The following is a 14694-nucleotide window of genomic DNA, read 5'->3' on the forward strand; positions in this document are numbered from 1 at the left end:
GGACGCCTGAGGCAGACAATCCGATCGGTGGTGATATCACGGAGTATATGAGTATCTACTATTCCTTTCTTTAAAGGATCTTCGTGATAATGATACATCCTACAATTTATTGAATGTGATATATCACCCACTTTAGCACATGTAATGTTTCAAAAATACATGACAGGTCCAAGATCCCTGTTGATATATCCAGGTCGAGTTACTGTACGCACGTTGAACGATTGATGAGTGAGACACAGTATACCGGGCATAAGGCCTCTTATTGAAATAGCAGACTGTGATCTCCCTGTTCCACTAGCCTATCCTAGTTCCCAGTTGACTCTTCAGCCAATCATTCATTGCCGTGGGGAAGGACCCTTAAGTCTCCTCAGTGATCAAATCCTAGCTTGGGGGCATCGGGGGTGGGACTATGTTATGTTTGCACCTTTTATATCTAAGCAATATGAGCTAAATCAATATTGAAAAAGATACAAAAAGGTTTAATTTCTCCGCGATCTACCTTTAGAAAGCTGTTTGTCCCTCACTCATTCACGTTCTCTTTTTCCGGGCGCACCCTTGCAACAAGTCCACGGTCCAAACTATATGGCTTAGTGAACAGACTCGTGAAAAACATCAATCCAGAAATGCCGCAGCAAAATGCCCAGACCATTCTTAGACTATCAGCATAAGCCTGCTGAAGATCTCCCTTAGCTTGAGTGTCCTGCATCCCTCGAATAAGTTCCACCGCGCTCGCTGCATCGCCGCTGTATTTATCCGCCAACCCTCGGAGGGCAGGATACTGCAATAAGTTGCTCTTCATTCGATTTTGGAAAATGACACCCCCAATCGCCACACCTATAGACTGCCCAAAGCCTCGGAAGCAAGTCGATGTAGCCACCGCAATCGCCACGAGCTCAGTAGGCGCGGAAGCCTGCACTGCGAGTGCGACGGAGGGAAGAACCATTCCGATGCCAACTCCAGCCACAGCATTTAAAAAAATCCAAGCCACCGTCGTGGTATTTGTGTCCAACAAGCAAAGCAGGCCCGTTCCAATAGTCGAAATACACCATCCACTGCAGACGGCCCAATAGTACCGGCCTGTTCGACTGATGAGGAGGCCTATAATAACTCCAGTTGGGGCGACAGTAAAGGTTTCAGGGAAAAGCGCAATTCCTGACATGATAGGTTTGAATTCTTTCACGGCCTCGTAGTAGAGGGGAAGAAAGTACAGACAGCACCAAACCAGAAGGCCAACCACGGCATAGCCTCCAAACGATATGAGCGCCGTTCGGTTCTGGAAAATCGCTGGTGGGATCATTGGCAGTCGTGCAATTCGCCATTCATAGATCGCGAAGACGCAGAGTCCGACGGCCCCGATAATTAAAGGTGCCAAACTGTGCCATGAGTCCCAGGAATACAGCACACCCCCCATGTCAGCGGTATCAAGAACGAAGCAGAGCTTGGAAGAAATAGGGCGATTCCGACGAAGTCAATCTTGCGCACTTGGACGGTAAAAGCGCCCTGCGCAGTCAGGAAGCCGCCCGAGAAGGCAAGCAAGATTGCTCCGATTCCAATGAACGGAAAGTTGATATAGAAGATCCAACGCTGGATATTACTGTTAATAGAAATACTGTCAAAAAGTAGATAGCTTCATGCGTACCCAGGTGACTTTCTCTGCAAAGCAGCCCCCGATGACAGGCCCGGTCACTGTTCCCAAACTCCAGATTCCACTAAGCATACCGAAATATTTTGGTCTTTCGCTAAGAGGCACAATATCTGCAATGAGGATACCAGTGAGGGTAATGATGCCACCCCCACCAATTCCCTGTAGAGACCGCCCAATAAGCATATGAGTGAAATTGTTAGCGACACCAGCGACAATCGCCCCGATCGTAAACCATGCGATCGTCACAAGCACCAATGGCTTCCGACCAAATAAATCCGATAATGAAGAGAATACAGGTTGAAAGACTAGATTCGGGTCAGTATTGTTTATTTTTGTTCTAGGTGGATTTTGTAAGCTCACCGGCAGAGCAGAGTGTGAAGGAGGTTCCAGCCCAGAATGCTTCGATTGCAGTTCCTCCAAGTTCATGAGCCATGGTCTGTTGATGTCAATGTCAGCGATAAACGTGCTTCATGACCACAATGGTAGGATACAGTACGGGCAAAGCAACCGATATAGACGTCCCATCCAGCGCTGCCATCAGGCTCAGGATGGCCATCGCCGAGAGCGTCAAAATCTCTTGTTTTGTGATAGAAAAGTTCTCTCCATTTTCGACAATGTCTGAACTGAGAATTCCATTTTTGTCGTTATCCTTCTGACAGTCTTCAGGGCATGAAGTTTCCATTTCGTTGACTTCACACTGGTAAACAAAACAGTGGAATAGTACGGGACTGTAAATAAATTTTCGCGGATATTTTATTTTGATCATTGTTTTTCTAAGAAATATGGTCCATACTTTTCTCGACTGTCAATTGGACCCGTATGTGTTTGGCTGATCAGGGGTCAATTGGAACTACTAAGACTGAATGAGCAAGGGATTGTAAGATAATCAGACTATTGAAATAAAATCCCTTGTTTTTAAATTTCATGGCTAGCTGACTCTGCCTATGGAGGCTGAAAGTGGTTACCTCGAGAAAGCATTATCAGTATGTAACAAGAAAACGATCCACACCCTCGTGGAGATATTATGTAGTCCTGGGGTCAACAACAATGTATACTTAACGACAAATTTCCTCCCCTTTCCTACAATTTCACCCTGACCAGACAAGATAACCAGCAAGGCTATAAAAGATTGCTACACCGCTTCTAGGCCAAGGATTTGCCGATCTACCCACAGTGCATTAGCGCTGCATAATTTGAAAGTTTGGGGTATTCCACAAGAAATTTCCTATGCATCAGAGAGAGGTAAGATTGATCTAGTAACTGAGATACACGTGGCACCATTTGGCGCCACGGTGGGGATATTGGGAATTCGAGGCCAGGGACTGTATTTGCCGGATATATTTGTGAGCTGACTGTCAACAGAAAGGCAGGATGGGATGTATGTAGTCAAAATGCTCCATAATAATTTTTTCCCGAGCTAGAGCTAAGTAGCTTGATACAGGGATTTTGCCGAAGCGAGAGGCCTAAAAACCTTACTTTCGATTAGGCTAGCCGAATTACAGTTGGCTAGGCCCACCTACTATTTTTTGATTCGTTCCTCGTTCCTGCAGGATACAGAAGGATCTGACAGCTTGTCACGAACCACTCTAAAACGATAGTTCGTTCTCTATGTATTTCAGCCAGCCTTCCGAGACTGGGGCATGCAAGTACTGTGGTTTCGGATAACGCCGGTCACTCTTGGCTCCCGTACTATGAGGTTCAAGTCATCGCATTTTCCAATCCGCTGCCAAGACCGGTGGGTTCTAATCATGCACCCTACAGTAACTTTATAGTTTCCTTTTCCTTTTTGTTTTTTGATTTTCTTTCTTTCTTTTTTTTTTTTTTAAAAACTTCCTTCCCTCGAAACCAGGATGATTCGAGAGATTCAACTACCTGAATACGTCATGTCTCCTTATTGGCTACCTATACTTTCATCATTTTTTCTATAAGGCTCCTCTAGCTTATTCCCATACCATCACCATTGCCTGCACACAAAGATGGCCAATTCCCATCGTTCTTCAAGTCTGATCAATGTCCTAAGGGATATGAGAGCTCTAAGCTCTCGGATCGACTGGTTCCGCCTATGGATTACTGGCGGAGCACCCCTCATTGCAATAATAATCGGCATTATCTGGGTACCTTTCCAATACCGCACCGCAATTTTTCTCCTCGCTTATGCGACAGCATCTGGGATCAGCATCACTGCAGGTCAATAATATAACCAGTCCTTCTACTCAGACTTATTTTGACGGATACCATAGGATATCATCGCCTATGGGCACACCGGGCATATTCCGCTGGAAATCTGCTGAAAGTTATACTCGCGATTGTCAGCACCAGCGCAGGACAAGGCTCGATCAGAACATGGTGCAGAGACCATAGAGCCCATCACCGCTATACAGACACCGATAAGGATCCATACTCCGCCCACAAAGGGCTTTTTTATTCTCACTACGGATGGGTCGTGATCAAACGTAAGCGAGAACAAACAGGCCAAGTGGACGTCCAGGATCTCTCGGACGATCCAATTGTTCTTTGGCAGCGCAAGCACTACATTCCCTTGTTCTTTTTGACTGCATTTATATTTCCAACAGTGTACTGCGGGCTCGTGTATGGTGATTTTCCTGGAGGATTCATATGGGCCAGCTGGTTCCGATTATTCATGATCCAACAGGGAACCTTCTGCGTCAATTCTCTCGCTCATTGGGCTGGGGATCAACCTTATGCGAGCCGCCTCTCACCGAGAAACTCATGGTTCGTCGCTCTTATCACTTGGGGAGAAGGGTACCACAACTTTCATCACGAGTTTCCAGTGGACTACCGCAATGGGATCAGATGGTTTCACTGGGATCCGACGAAGTGGTTTATCTGGCTCTGCGAGAAAGCCAACCTGGCATCGGACTTGAAGCGGTTTCCCGAAAACGAGATTCAGAAGGGTAAACACCAGCAACTTCAACGCCAGCTTGAACTCCAGCGCCAAGAGATATCCTGGGGAACACCAATAGACGAACTTCCGATCTGGAGTTTTGAAACATATACCCAAACAGTGAGCAACGGTCGTCGTTTGCTTCTTGTTGATGGTGTTGTCCATGATGTTGCACAGTTTGTGAACCAACACCCAGGTGGCAAAAAGTTCTTGATAGAGCATGTTGGCAAGGACGCTACAAGACTGTTCCATGGTAGCGCAATCCATGCTCACTCCAATGCCGCTGAAAATTTGCTCTCAACCATGCGATTGGCAAGGATCCCCCAGACTGCCAAAGTCTGAGCTAGATTATTTGCTGGAAATTCCCTCCTATCGGCAGATTCCAAAGTTGTTTTTCCATACCCTGTGCTTGTTCTGTTGCACTATGACAGGCCGCTGCTGTCATCTTTCCTTCCTGCTTCCTGCTTCCTCTAGTGTAGGCATAACATATGTTTTCATTACTTTGGAAGCGATACATCGAGCGTGAAATCATTAGTAAACAAAACGGCCACTAGTAGTATAAGCAAGGTGACTACTCATATGTACCAGTCTTCGTTAAGTATACTCTACCTACACTCTCTAGCTACGAAGGCCAAAAGTGGCTAGACTAGGGAAAAAATGATTAGGCGCTTTTTCGGGGCTGAGGCGCCGCAGATCATAAGCGCCTAAGAATACGGACCCACATTCTGGTTGACGGTTCGGAGTATGCAAGGGGTGGGTCCGGCTTGTTAATAGCCTGCGGTAGTCTGACAGAGAGGCTTGAGGTGAGGGCTCAGCTCAGAGACACGAATTAGGTTCACGGCGGCGACTATTCTAATCCCGGCTCTGCAGCTCTGCCGATCTGTTGTTTTTGTCTATTGTTTTTCTCCACATCCGCATTTCATTCTATTTGACAAGTCACGTCAAATTCTGGCTAATGCCACGTCGGCGCTGCAACTCTTATGTGGCTGGCTAGTACTGAGACAAATTCTCTTTTCCAATATGCTACCCACAGGCCGTGGCCATTCGGTCTACTGTATAGCGGCCCAAGGCGGGTCTGGGTTTTTCACAAGCGGCAATCAAAAACGAACTCTTCTTCTGATTTTTCCCCGTCGGTGCTAGCTTAACAGCCCGGATTTTGCCGAAGCGAGAGACCTCAGAACATTACTTTTTTATAAGGCTAGCTGAGTTACAGTACTTAGGCTCACATGCTATATGTTGATTCGATCCACGTTGCTGCAGATAGGATCTGATAGATCGTCACGAACTACTCTAGAAGCGAATGATTATTTCCGCGGGCGTGGAGATATAAGCCACGTCACGGACAGTTGTCTTTTTTTCATCACCCAAAGTGCCGAGTCGGGGGCCGATCCTTCTTTATGAATGTAGGATCTGAAAGTTGGTCCTGAACTACTGTCCGAACGATAGTTCTCTATCTCAGCCAGCCCTCCGAGTTTGGAGCGTATAAGTACACCATACAGTAGTCCCGAATCACGCCAGCCACGAACCAATGGCATTCTAATTGTCCAATCAGCACAGACCTTGCGCAACACTCCGTCCCGTTTATGAGTACTGCTTGCAAAGAACGGGTGGACCCTGCTCGGCTATGTACCATAAACCGTCCTTGCGTTAAAGCTCATATATTCGGCAAATATTTGTCTTAGTTCTTATCTACCTTCCTCATCTGGAAATCTAGGCTGATTCAAAATAGTTGCAGATTTCGTCTGTATGGTCCGGCCTAAGGGGGTGGTCAACTGATATCCACTATGTCCTCGTATCGCGGCTCTTATATGTCTCTAAGCAGGATATTGATGATTTCGCAAGGTAGTATTAGAGTTTTTGTTGATTCCTTGTTAGGCAAGGGACAAGGGCCCGAGCCATAACGGGGCTTATACTCAGAGATCGCCTATACTTAGGGATCCACAAGGAGAGCGCCTGGACCCGCCCTTTAACGGAGATACAGATAGGTTTATCAAACGCCACGGTGGAGATATCAGCAATCTTTTGACCAGAGAGTGTAAGCCCCGGCTTGCATGATTACATACGATGTTTATTTCCCTATCCGTGTGGACTTCAACTTTTCAACCCTTCTCAAACCCTTCTCAAACCCTTCTCTCAAATCTAATGACATAAACCCTCAGGTCCGTCCACCTAGAATTGAAGAACAACAATCAATCAGTGCCCGTTGTTCGATTGAATTTAAAGAATCCCTGCGAGGGATTCATTGTTCTGAGACTTTGACGTGGTTTTTGTTATCTTTTTAAAATGTCTATTCCAAATCTCTTCGTGCATTTCCGGTTTCCTCCTCGTCAGGTCTTCGATTGGCCTCCTGGTGACGCCATGCAAGTAGCTTTTCCCTCGAAACAGGCTAAAGCAACATGGATACGCCCGATTGAGATTCCCTCTGTCATCCATTATGCTGCAGACGTGAAAATACCTTTGACAATCGCCTCCGTCTATGTCATGACTGTCGTTCTCCTCAACAACTTGAATAAGACCCGAGGAAACCGACCTTGGGCATTTGCTACAACCGCACCTTTCAATCTCTTGGTGATACTTCATAACCTCCTCCTTGCTATCTACTCAGCATGGACTTTGGCTGGTCTCTGCTTCGTGCTTTGGAATTGTTGGCCATCGATGTCAGATCCGAACTTTGGCGCTCGTTTTGCGAACACAATCTGTGAAATCGCTCCAACGGGTGAATTTGGCTATCTTGAACGCTCTGACATGCTGGGCAGCATGCCAGAGACCTTTGTGGACCATTCAAATCACATCTGGACTGCCGGTGCTGGTTATCTCTCATGGTTATTCTACATATCCAAGTTTTATGAAGTCGTTGATACTTTCATTATCCTCGCAAAAGGAAAACAAAGCTCATTCCTTCAAACATACCACCATGCCGGCGTCATGCTCTGTGCGTGGGCAAGTGTCCGATATGCATCACCCCCTGCTCTTATTGGTGTTTTCCTCAATGCCGCAATTCATACTTTGATGGTACGCAATCCTCTCGGTGCAACTGAATATGATAGCTAATAAGATAAATTTAGTATACTTATTTTTCAATGACGGCATTGGGCCTTCGGGTGCCCGTCTCAATCAAGAGATCTTTGACAACTTTGCAAATTGGCCAATTTCTTCTCGGTGCAGCCATCGCCATCTGCTATCTCTTCATTGGATACGACATTGCCACAAGTCAAGTTCTCAATCTAGAAGGGGGGCGCCTCATGAAATACAACCATAGCAGATTTCAGTCGGCCATAAATAGCCATTCTGATGCCGCTGCTTCTGTGCCCGTTGCTGGGTCTGTTTTCGAGGTCCAGGCAACCCCTTGTCTATGGAATAGCGGGCAGACAGTTGCGCTGTTTTTGACTCTGGCGTACCTGGTTCCCTTGGTTTACCTTTTCGTCTCCTTTTTCAGTCGTTCATATGCCAAGCGTGCTAGGAAGCTCGATTAGTAGCGAACAAAATCTCAAGGGAGGAAGGGTTGATGAGTTTAAACAAAAGTGTGGATGTATATGTAGCACAATAATACGGTCAAAATTGACACCGAGATTTTGTTTCTCAAAACATATTCTGCTGTACAGCTGGTCTCAATCTCTTTCGGTCTATATTGAGGGCTTTAAACCCCGTTTCAACCCCTATGCCGATGGCATTTTCTTTCATCACATTTTCACTATATTGCTGAGTATACTGTGCGATCCTATTATATACCTCCCTTAGCTAGTAAACTAGACTGAATTTCAGTAAGACTATTATCGCATCTTCCTACCTCAATTCCTGCTCAACCTCCATCGTGGAGGATTCCATACCATCATGTGATTCTCCATCCGGAACTTCAAATGCAGAACCTCTCCCTCCCATGAGATACTCTCATACGCTGAGAAGAGCAGATAACTCAGTAGAGCATGAGATGTTAGTAACGGTTGTTTGGTAAGTTATTTATACTTTAATAAATCATCAGAATTCTTCTTGCTAACTAATGTATTTACATATAAGTAGAGTTTTATACTAGAATACGGTCAGCCATGAAGATATGTATCTTGAGTAAAGCCCTTGAAGGCGATATACATGTGCCCATCACGTGACTTAGGCCGAGGCAGTGTCACGTAGTACGGTAATTTGCCACTGGGACAGGGCAACTCCGCGTGGGGGACCGAGTGGAGATACGGTAATGATACATAGCGGGTAATTGTCGGGATCGACTGGAACGGAATCGCTGCTCTTTTTTTCCATTTGGTGGATGGGGCAATCACAATCACGCCAGATAGCAACTCGGCGCTTTCCTCCTTTCTTCCAGGTGAGATTCCTCGTCTTCTTCTCTCCCTTCTTTCTCTATCTCCTCACCTCCGCCTTACCTCTTCTCCCCCGCTCCAGACCGTCACTCTCTAAGCGATCTGGAATCTACTCCCCGCAATATTTCTTGGCCGACGGTTTCCCTGCTCGCTGATCCCGGTTCCCTGCCGACGCTATCACCGTTATCGTCATTCGTGGAGTCGTGACGCTACGATCCCTTCATTTATAGTGACTTCCATCCGATATTCGGGGATTCCTTGATCCTACATTTTCCCGTTGCATCTAGGTCATCGCGCGCTACCTTCCGGCTTAAGAACGTCGTTTTTCTCTCTAGGGCAACATGGATACTACCTTGCGACCTGCCCATGCTCCCCAGACCCCCGCCCAGTCTTCCACCTTCTCCTCCTCCTCCACGACCCTTGGTAATTCCACCAACTTTACCGGCACGGTAGAACAACCTTCAAATCCCTTCAGTCTCCCTGCGAAACCCCTCAACCCTGCCTTTGCGACACCCCTCCAACCTGCCTCGGCCTATACTACACAGTCCGCCATGTCGCAGACACAACCTCTGGCACAGAATTTCTCTGATCCGGCTTGCTCCTCGGGCTTGCCAATCGCTTCTCAAGGCATGAAGGAGTCTGTACCAAGATCAGAGGTACTACCTGCAAATCAGGCTGCTGGCGACTACCCCCACCAAATAACTGGCCTGGGGGGACCTACAGCCACAGCGCCCTTCCTCCAGGATTTCAGTTTGGTCGCCGAAGCAGCCAAGCGGGCTCAGATGTCTATCGTCATGCGCGATCTCGAAAGCGTGACTCTTTAAGTTCAGACATTCGTCAATTATATTCAGCGACTGGCAACGAGGGCAGGTCCCTGGAAGAGGTATCAACGTGAAGTGCAATGAGCGTGTGCACTCCTCTTTTAATGGCTGCGGACTGGCTCCGTGCTTGGTGGAATTGTCTTGGTTTCCTCCGGCGTCCATCTCATGTGGGGTTCTCTCTTGGGGTTGAATTGGCAGCGCTTCGCGGGTACCAGCAATATTGGGATCGCGTTACCCCACGATGCATTTTGTCCTGTCTTTTGTTTTTGGCGTTTATATAACCGAGGGCGTTTTTAATTGGCTCTTATACTCCTATTCGATTTCGGGCCTTATACCACCGATACTCTCGCAAACCATGAACTTTACCTTTCATTTTCGCTATCACAGGGACAATCTTGTAGGTCCAAGTGTGTCAAGATCTCCCATGAGTCTTTAGGTAGCTTTAAAAGCGGATATAGTTCTCTCATCGTGCGGAGGAATGATCTCCCCCGTTTTCTCATTATTACGCAGGACTCGGTGGAGAATGGATGACGATCATCTTCAATTTCGAATCCAGCTTACAATTACCTAATTTGGAAAGATTACACTCTTTTCCTCTTTTTAACCTCGGGAATCTCTTTCTTGCCCCGACTAGCTTTACCAAACAAAGTATCGAGGCTCTGTTGACCTTTCTCCCGCCGCTCAACCTTGACCTTTTCACTTGCGAGTACTGGCGGCAATCCTTGTACACGACGCTGTGCATCTTCGAGTAACTCAATTTCCCGTTCTCGTTGACCCCGCACCGTCGGAATGGACCAGGACCCTGTTGTAGCTGACTTGTGTGCCAACTTATACTTGGCACCCGTCAAATGGGTCTCGTAAGTGTTTGCGTCGATTTTTCGCACGTGCTTATCATAGGGATTGTTAGATTAACATGCTCACTTGGCTCCTATACTTCCTCCTGGGTTATCGAGGCTTGTGTTTCTCACCTGATGTCCCACGATTAACCAGTGATACTCCGTGCCTACGGGCGCTCCGCTGCCTTTCGGTGCGTTGCGAGCTCGTCGCTTATTGGTCTGATAGTCGATTCGCCATAGATCGGGTTTTTCTTTGGTTTCTTTCCATGTGCCCGGGTCGTAGTTCCAGGTATGAGAACCGCCAACCGCCATACCGGAGTAGAGTTGGCCCTTGTGTGTCTTTAGCGCGTTGTATCCTCCTCCGCCAATGGCGTATGACTGCTTTGATGGTGCGATGACATTATCGGCAATGCCTTCTTCCAGCGGATTTTCTTCTTCGTCTAGCAATGCGGGATCAATGGATTCTGTTGAGGCTAGGCTGTTCGAGGGGCTTGCGCTGTCGTGGCTGTTTAATGGAGAGTGGTGAGTGGGAGTTGTGGAATTGGTGTCTGTCATGTTTGATCGGATTTCGTTGGCTGTCTTCCTTGCCTGTTGATAAAATGTTGGGAATGATTGTAATTGATTTGATTCTACGTTCTTACGGGCGTCCGATGAGCTTTCATATGATGTCATGTTGATGCTAGATACATACGTCCGGGGAACCGCGGCATCCTGGAGTCAACTATAAACCAGTACCCTAAAAGGAAGTATATCAACGTAGCCCAGTATTCGGAACTACCGTTTGGGGTATCTCCATGCATCATGTACATCAACCCCAATCGTGAATACAAAATTCAGCGTCTCGTATGTAATGATTTCGGGGAAAGTGGGTCACGACCCCTCCGCTTTTAGCTCGGATCGCGGGGAAGTGCTCCATTCCATCTTTGCCATCGAATTTCCCTTGACTTGGCTAATTATCCGACCAACCACCTGAGTCAATCGATGACAGCATCGCTCCCCGAATCTAATGCCCGGGTTCGTACCCGCACCGGCTGTCTACAGTGTCAGTAGGGAGTTCTTGTCCAGCAGTCCCATTCACTGACCCAAACAGGTCGCCAACGCAGAAAGAAGTGCGATGAGCATCGACCAAGATGCCGTCGATGCACTGACAATGACGCCACATGCACATGGCCTACGAGGATGAATCAGCCCGTCGATGGCCGACGACGTGAAGCCCGGCAATGGAAGAGCCAGCCTTCGACCGTAGCTGACGAACATCAGGGGTTATACGTCCATTTCGCCACGGCTGTGATGCCACGGCTGGTTCGGCCCCAGTGCCCGTCTGAGTATATTGATCAATCGTACATGCTGCATTTGGCCCATGAATTTTCTCCATTGATGGCGATCATGCTGGCCATCGCAGCGCTTGATCTCGGCAGGGAAACGCTGGTGATGGATCGCTACCTCTATTCGCTCCACAGTTTGCAGGAGCACCTGGCTGATGCAACCGATGCGGGTAACGAAGACGGTATTTTGGCTACAACTATTCTTCTATGCGTATTCGAAGTGAGTATTTACCGTTTTCCTTCGGTATTCGGTATTTTATACGTGAAATTTAAATGCTAAAGCATGGAAAGAATCTCCGATCAGATGCACCTCCAAGTATCGGGCTGCATGCGAAGGCAGCCGGCGTGTTGCTTTCTCGGCGACATCAGGGGAAAGCCACAAAATCTTTGTTCGAACCCGATGCCGTCTTTGAACGCACATGTGCCGAGTCTTTTCTGTACCACAGCACGCTCATGATGCTATTGGATCCTTCTCTGGACCTAGCCGCTGGGAACATTCCTCATTGTTTAACCAAGGCACAGGCCGATACGCTACAAGATGTTCCGCCGTTTATCCTGGAAGAATCCTACCAGTTCTTCATCATGATCGCAGAAGTGACCCGCCTCGCCAGGTTATCACGACCGTTGTTTTCAGTTGAGCGGCAAACTTGGACACGTCTTCAGGCCGAACTATTGCAATACCAACGTGTCGGCGCTATGGACGACCTTATGAAGAGTCTTTACGTACATACTGCACAAATCCTCTTGTTGAAAGTCGATTATACGCGAACAGTCATACAGCGAACCACCGAGATAAGGGCTCTCTTTCAAAAAGGAATGTCTACTTTGGAGACTTTGGATGTTCAGAAATATCTACTAAGCTACTCGCTGTGGCCCGTGGCTATTCTCGGCACGACTGCATTGTCTGAAGATGAGCAGTGCATGATCGACAATATTATTGACCCATGGGCTCGAAGGGGACGTGGACAAGCTGTGCGATTAAGAGGTCGGCTGAAGACCATCTGGGCGACGCCAAAGGACAACCAAGAGACTCTTCTACTACAAAGGCTGCATTTATTGATGGGAACAGGTTGATTGAAAGCTGAAACTATCTCATGCAATTAACGGCTCACTTGAGCAAGACATCCTCCACGATCCGCGCGTGTTGCACCAAGGCTTCATCCTTCTGCCGACGGCCAATCAGTTGCACGTGGCATGGAGCACCCTCGACTTCTTCAGGAAGATCTGGTGGAATCGGCATTAGCAACAGCACTTCTGTACTGGGATGAGGTACTCACAGGGCGGAATATAATTCACGTTTCGCACGAACTCGGCGTCATCGGTCTTGCATGACCGGCCAAAGGGAATCACACATGCGGGATACTATACTCTGTATTTAGTGCCCATGCTGATTCATGTGATTATATGTGATTGGGAGCAGATCTTACATCAACCAGATTTGCAAGCACTGTATAATTAGGCACTCCGAATGTATCGTGAGGCACAGCAGTTGCTTGGTACCCGGGCCCAATGATAACATCGAGGTCATTTTCGAGGAAGACGAGGCGCATTTTGGCCGCAAATTCTGCCTTCGCAACATTCAAGTCAAACAAGTCGCGAAGAGTCGGCTCGGGACCCTTGGCATCTAGATCGTATGTGAATCGAAGCGATGGGATGAATGGCTCGTCTGCATTTCGGATGTGTTGCACCTGTGTCTGGTCAGGATCGATGCGGAAGAAGCGGAATGAGACATCCGCTGCATCAGCTATGAATTTGATTTGTTCCGAGAGATCGACGAGTTGATGACCGGCCCCGGTGAGCTTTTCCACGGCTTTGCTCAAGCTTCGCTGCATGCTTGGGTGCAATGGTACTCGGGCATCCTCGGGCAAGATTCCGATTCTGAGTTTCTTCGCGGCCTGTTTGTTCGGCTCAATCCAGGGAAACCCAAGTGCCATATCATCCTTGTCATCAGCCGGAGCGTCAAAAACGACTCGCAGGAGCATCTCCGCATCCCGCACTGAGTGGCACAGTGGTCCGGCAACTGGGAGGATGCCTGTCATGCCTGGGCGACCGGCACTTGTCTGCCCACCATATGGCACTCGGCCAGCACTCGGCTTGAAGCCCACGGTGCCGCAGCACAAAGCTGGAATTCGGATTGACCCGGCAATATCTGTGCCGATGCCTAGGAGAGATCCGCGCATGGCCACGAGAGCGCCTTCGCCTCCACTGCTGCCACCGGCCGTCAGGTTGCGGCGGTTCGGGTTCAATACACGGCCGAAAACGTTGTTGTGCGAGTCGGCGGTCATCATGGTCTGCGGAACATTGGTCTTTACGTACAACACAGCTCCGGCCTTCAAGAGGATCTCTACCAAGGCTGAACTCTGGCTGACCGGGGGACGATCCAAGAAGGACACGTACCCCAGGGAAGTTGGGACGCCCTCAATGTTGAAGGTCTCCTTCAAACTGATCGGGACGCCATGCAGCGGGCCAATTGGCTTCCCCGTGGTCTGGAGATGCGCATCCAACTCTTGCGCTCTGATAAGCGCCTGTTGAAACATAGTCTCCGTCAGGCAGGACGTCACCTGCTGCGCGATAGCAGCGCGCTTGCAGAACGCCGTGGTCACCTCGACAGCACTGAGTTCTCCAGCGGCAAGCTTGTCTTTGAGAGCCGTCGCATCAGGGATCTCGGTAATCTTGAGCTCCTGGTCGCTGAGAATGCCACACTGTGCAGGAACGTCGAGAACATCGAGCTTGCCATTTTCCACCTGTTGGAGGATATCTGTGGAGAGACGCCATTCAGAGGGGATTTTGGCCCAGGCCTCAGCCTGTTTGGTGGCGACTTTTCCTTGCCATGTTAAGACAGTCATTGTGAT

At 48.3% G+C, this 14694-nt stretch overlaps 7 protein-coding genes across 7 annotated transcripts; 4 read left to right on the forward strand and 3 right to left on the reverse strand.

Moving 5' to 3' along the window:
* Positions 1 to 520: 520 nt before the first annotated feature.
* On the reverse strand, positions 521 to 2364 carry N7473_009653 (uncharacterized protein; the record flags this gene model as incomplete). The annotated part of the gene is made up of 5 exons (XM_057155592.1): positions 2142 to 2364; positions 2006 to 2081; positions 1640 to 1950; positions 1465 to 1584; positions 521 to 1438 (listed from the first exon to the last, which is right to left on the reverse strand). Exons 1-5 carry the CDS (start codon positions 2325 to 2327, stop codon positions 521 to 523), a joined length of 1611 nt encoding a protein of 536 aa, XP_057006722.1. The 5' UTR covers positions 2328 to 2364.
* Positions 2365 to 3514: 1150 nt separating this feature from the next.
* N7473_009654 (acyl-CoA desaturase) lies at positions 3515 to 5007 on the forward strand. The gene is made up of 2 exons (XM_057155593.1): positions 3515 to 3832; positions 3886 to 5007. The coding sequence occupies exons 1-2, from the start codon at positions 3622 to 3624 to the stop codon at positions 4890 to 4892; spliced, it is 1218 nt and encodes a 405-aa protein (XP_057006723.1). The 5' UTR covers positions 3515 to 3621; the 3' UTR covers positions 4893 to 5007.
* A 1826-nt stretch (positions 5008 to 6833) lies between these two features.
* On the forward strand, positions 6834 to 8023 carry N7473_009655 (elongation of very long chain fatty acids protein; the record flags this gene model as incomplete). Its single annotated transcript, XM_057155594.1, has 2 exons — positions 6834 to 7562; positions 7616 to 8023. The coding sequence occupies 2 exons, from the start codon at positions 6834 to 6836 to the stop codon at positions 8021 to 8023; spliced, it is 1137 nt and encodes a 378-aa protein (XP_057006724.1).
* A 1178-nt stretch (positions 8024 to 9201) lies between these two features.
* Positions 9202 to 9684, forward strand: N7473_009656 (uncharacterized protein; the record flags this gene model as incomplete). Its single annotated transcript, XM_057155595.1, has 1 exon — positions 9202 to 9684. One exon carries the CDS (start codon positions 9202 to 9204, stop codon positions 9682 to 9684), a length of 483 nt encoding a protein of 160 aa, XP_057006725.1.
* A 578-nt stretch (positions 9685 to 10262) lies between these two features.
* N7473_009657 (uncharacterized protein) lies at positions 10263 to 11072 on the reverse strand (the record flags this gene model as incomplete). The annotated part of the gene is made up of 2 exons (XM_057155596.1): positions 10263 to 10568; positions 10650 to 11072. The coding sequence occupies 2 exons, from the start codon at positions 11070 to 11072 to the stop codon at positions 10263 to 10265; spliced, it is 729 nt and encodes a 242-aa protein (XP_057006726.1).
* A 426-nt stretch (positions 11073 to 11498) lies between these two features.
* N7473_009658 (Zn(II)2Cys6 transcription factor) lies at positions 11499 to 12916 on the forward strand (the record flags this gene model as incomplete). Its single annotated transcript, XM_057155597.1, has 3 exons — positions 11499 to 11559; positions 11608 to 12062; positions 12134 to 12916. The coding sequence occupies 3 exons, from the start codon at positions 11499 to 11501 to the stop codon at positions 12914 to 12916; spliced, it is 1299 nt and encodes a 432-aa protein (XP_057006727.1).
* A 34-nt stretch (positions 12917 to 12950) lies between these two features.
* Positions 12951 to 14688, reverse strand: N7473_009659 (putative general amidase; the record flags this gene model as incomplete). Its single annotated transcript, XM_057155598.1, has 3 exons — positions 12951 to 13066; positions 13120 to 13204; positions 13270 to 14688. 3 exons carry the CDS (start codon positions 14686 to 14688, stop codon positions 12951 to 12953), a joined length of 1620 nt encoding a protein of 539 aa, XP_057006728.1.
* Positions 14689 to 14694: the final 6 nt, after the last annotated feature.

The sequence above is a fragment of the Penicillium subrubescens genome (genome assembly GCF_028828155.1).
Source record: "Penicillium subrubescens strain IBT 31985 chromosome Unknown utg000006l_segment0_segment0, whole genome shotgun sequence".
Taxonomy (NCBI): Eukaryota; Fungi; Ascomycota; class Eurotiomycetes; order Eurotiales; family Aspergillaceae; genus Penicillium; species Penicillium subrubescens.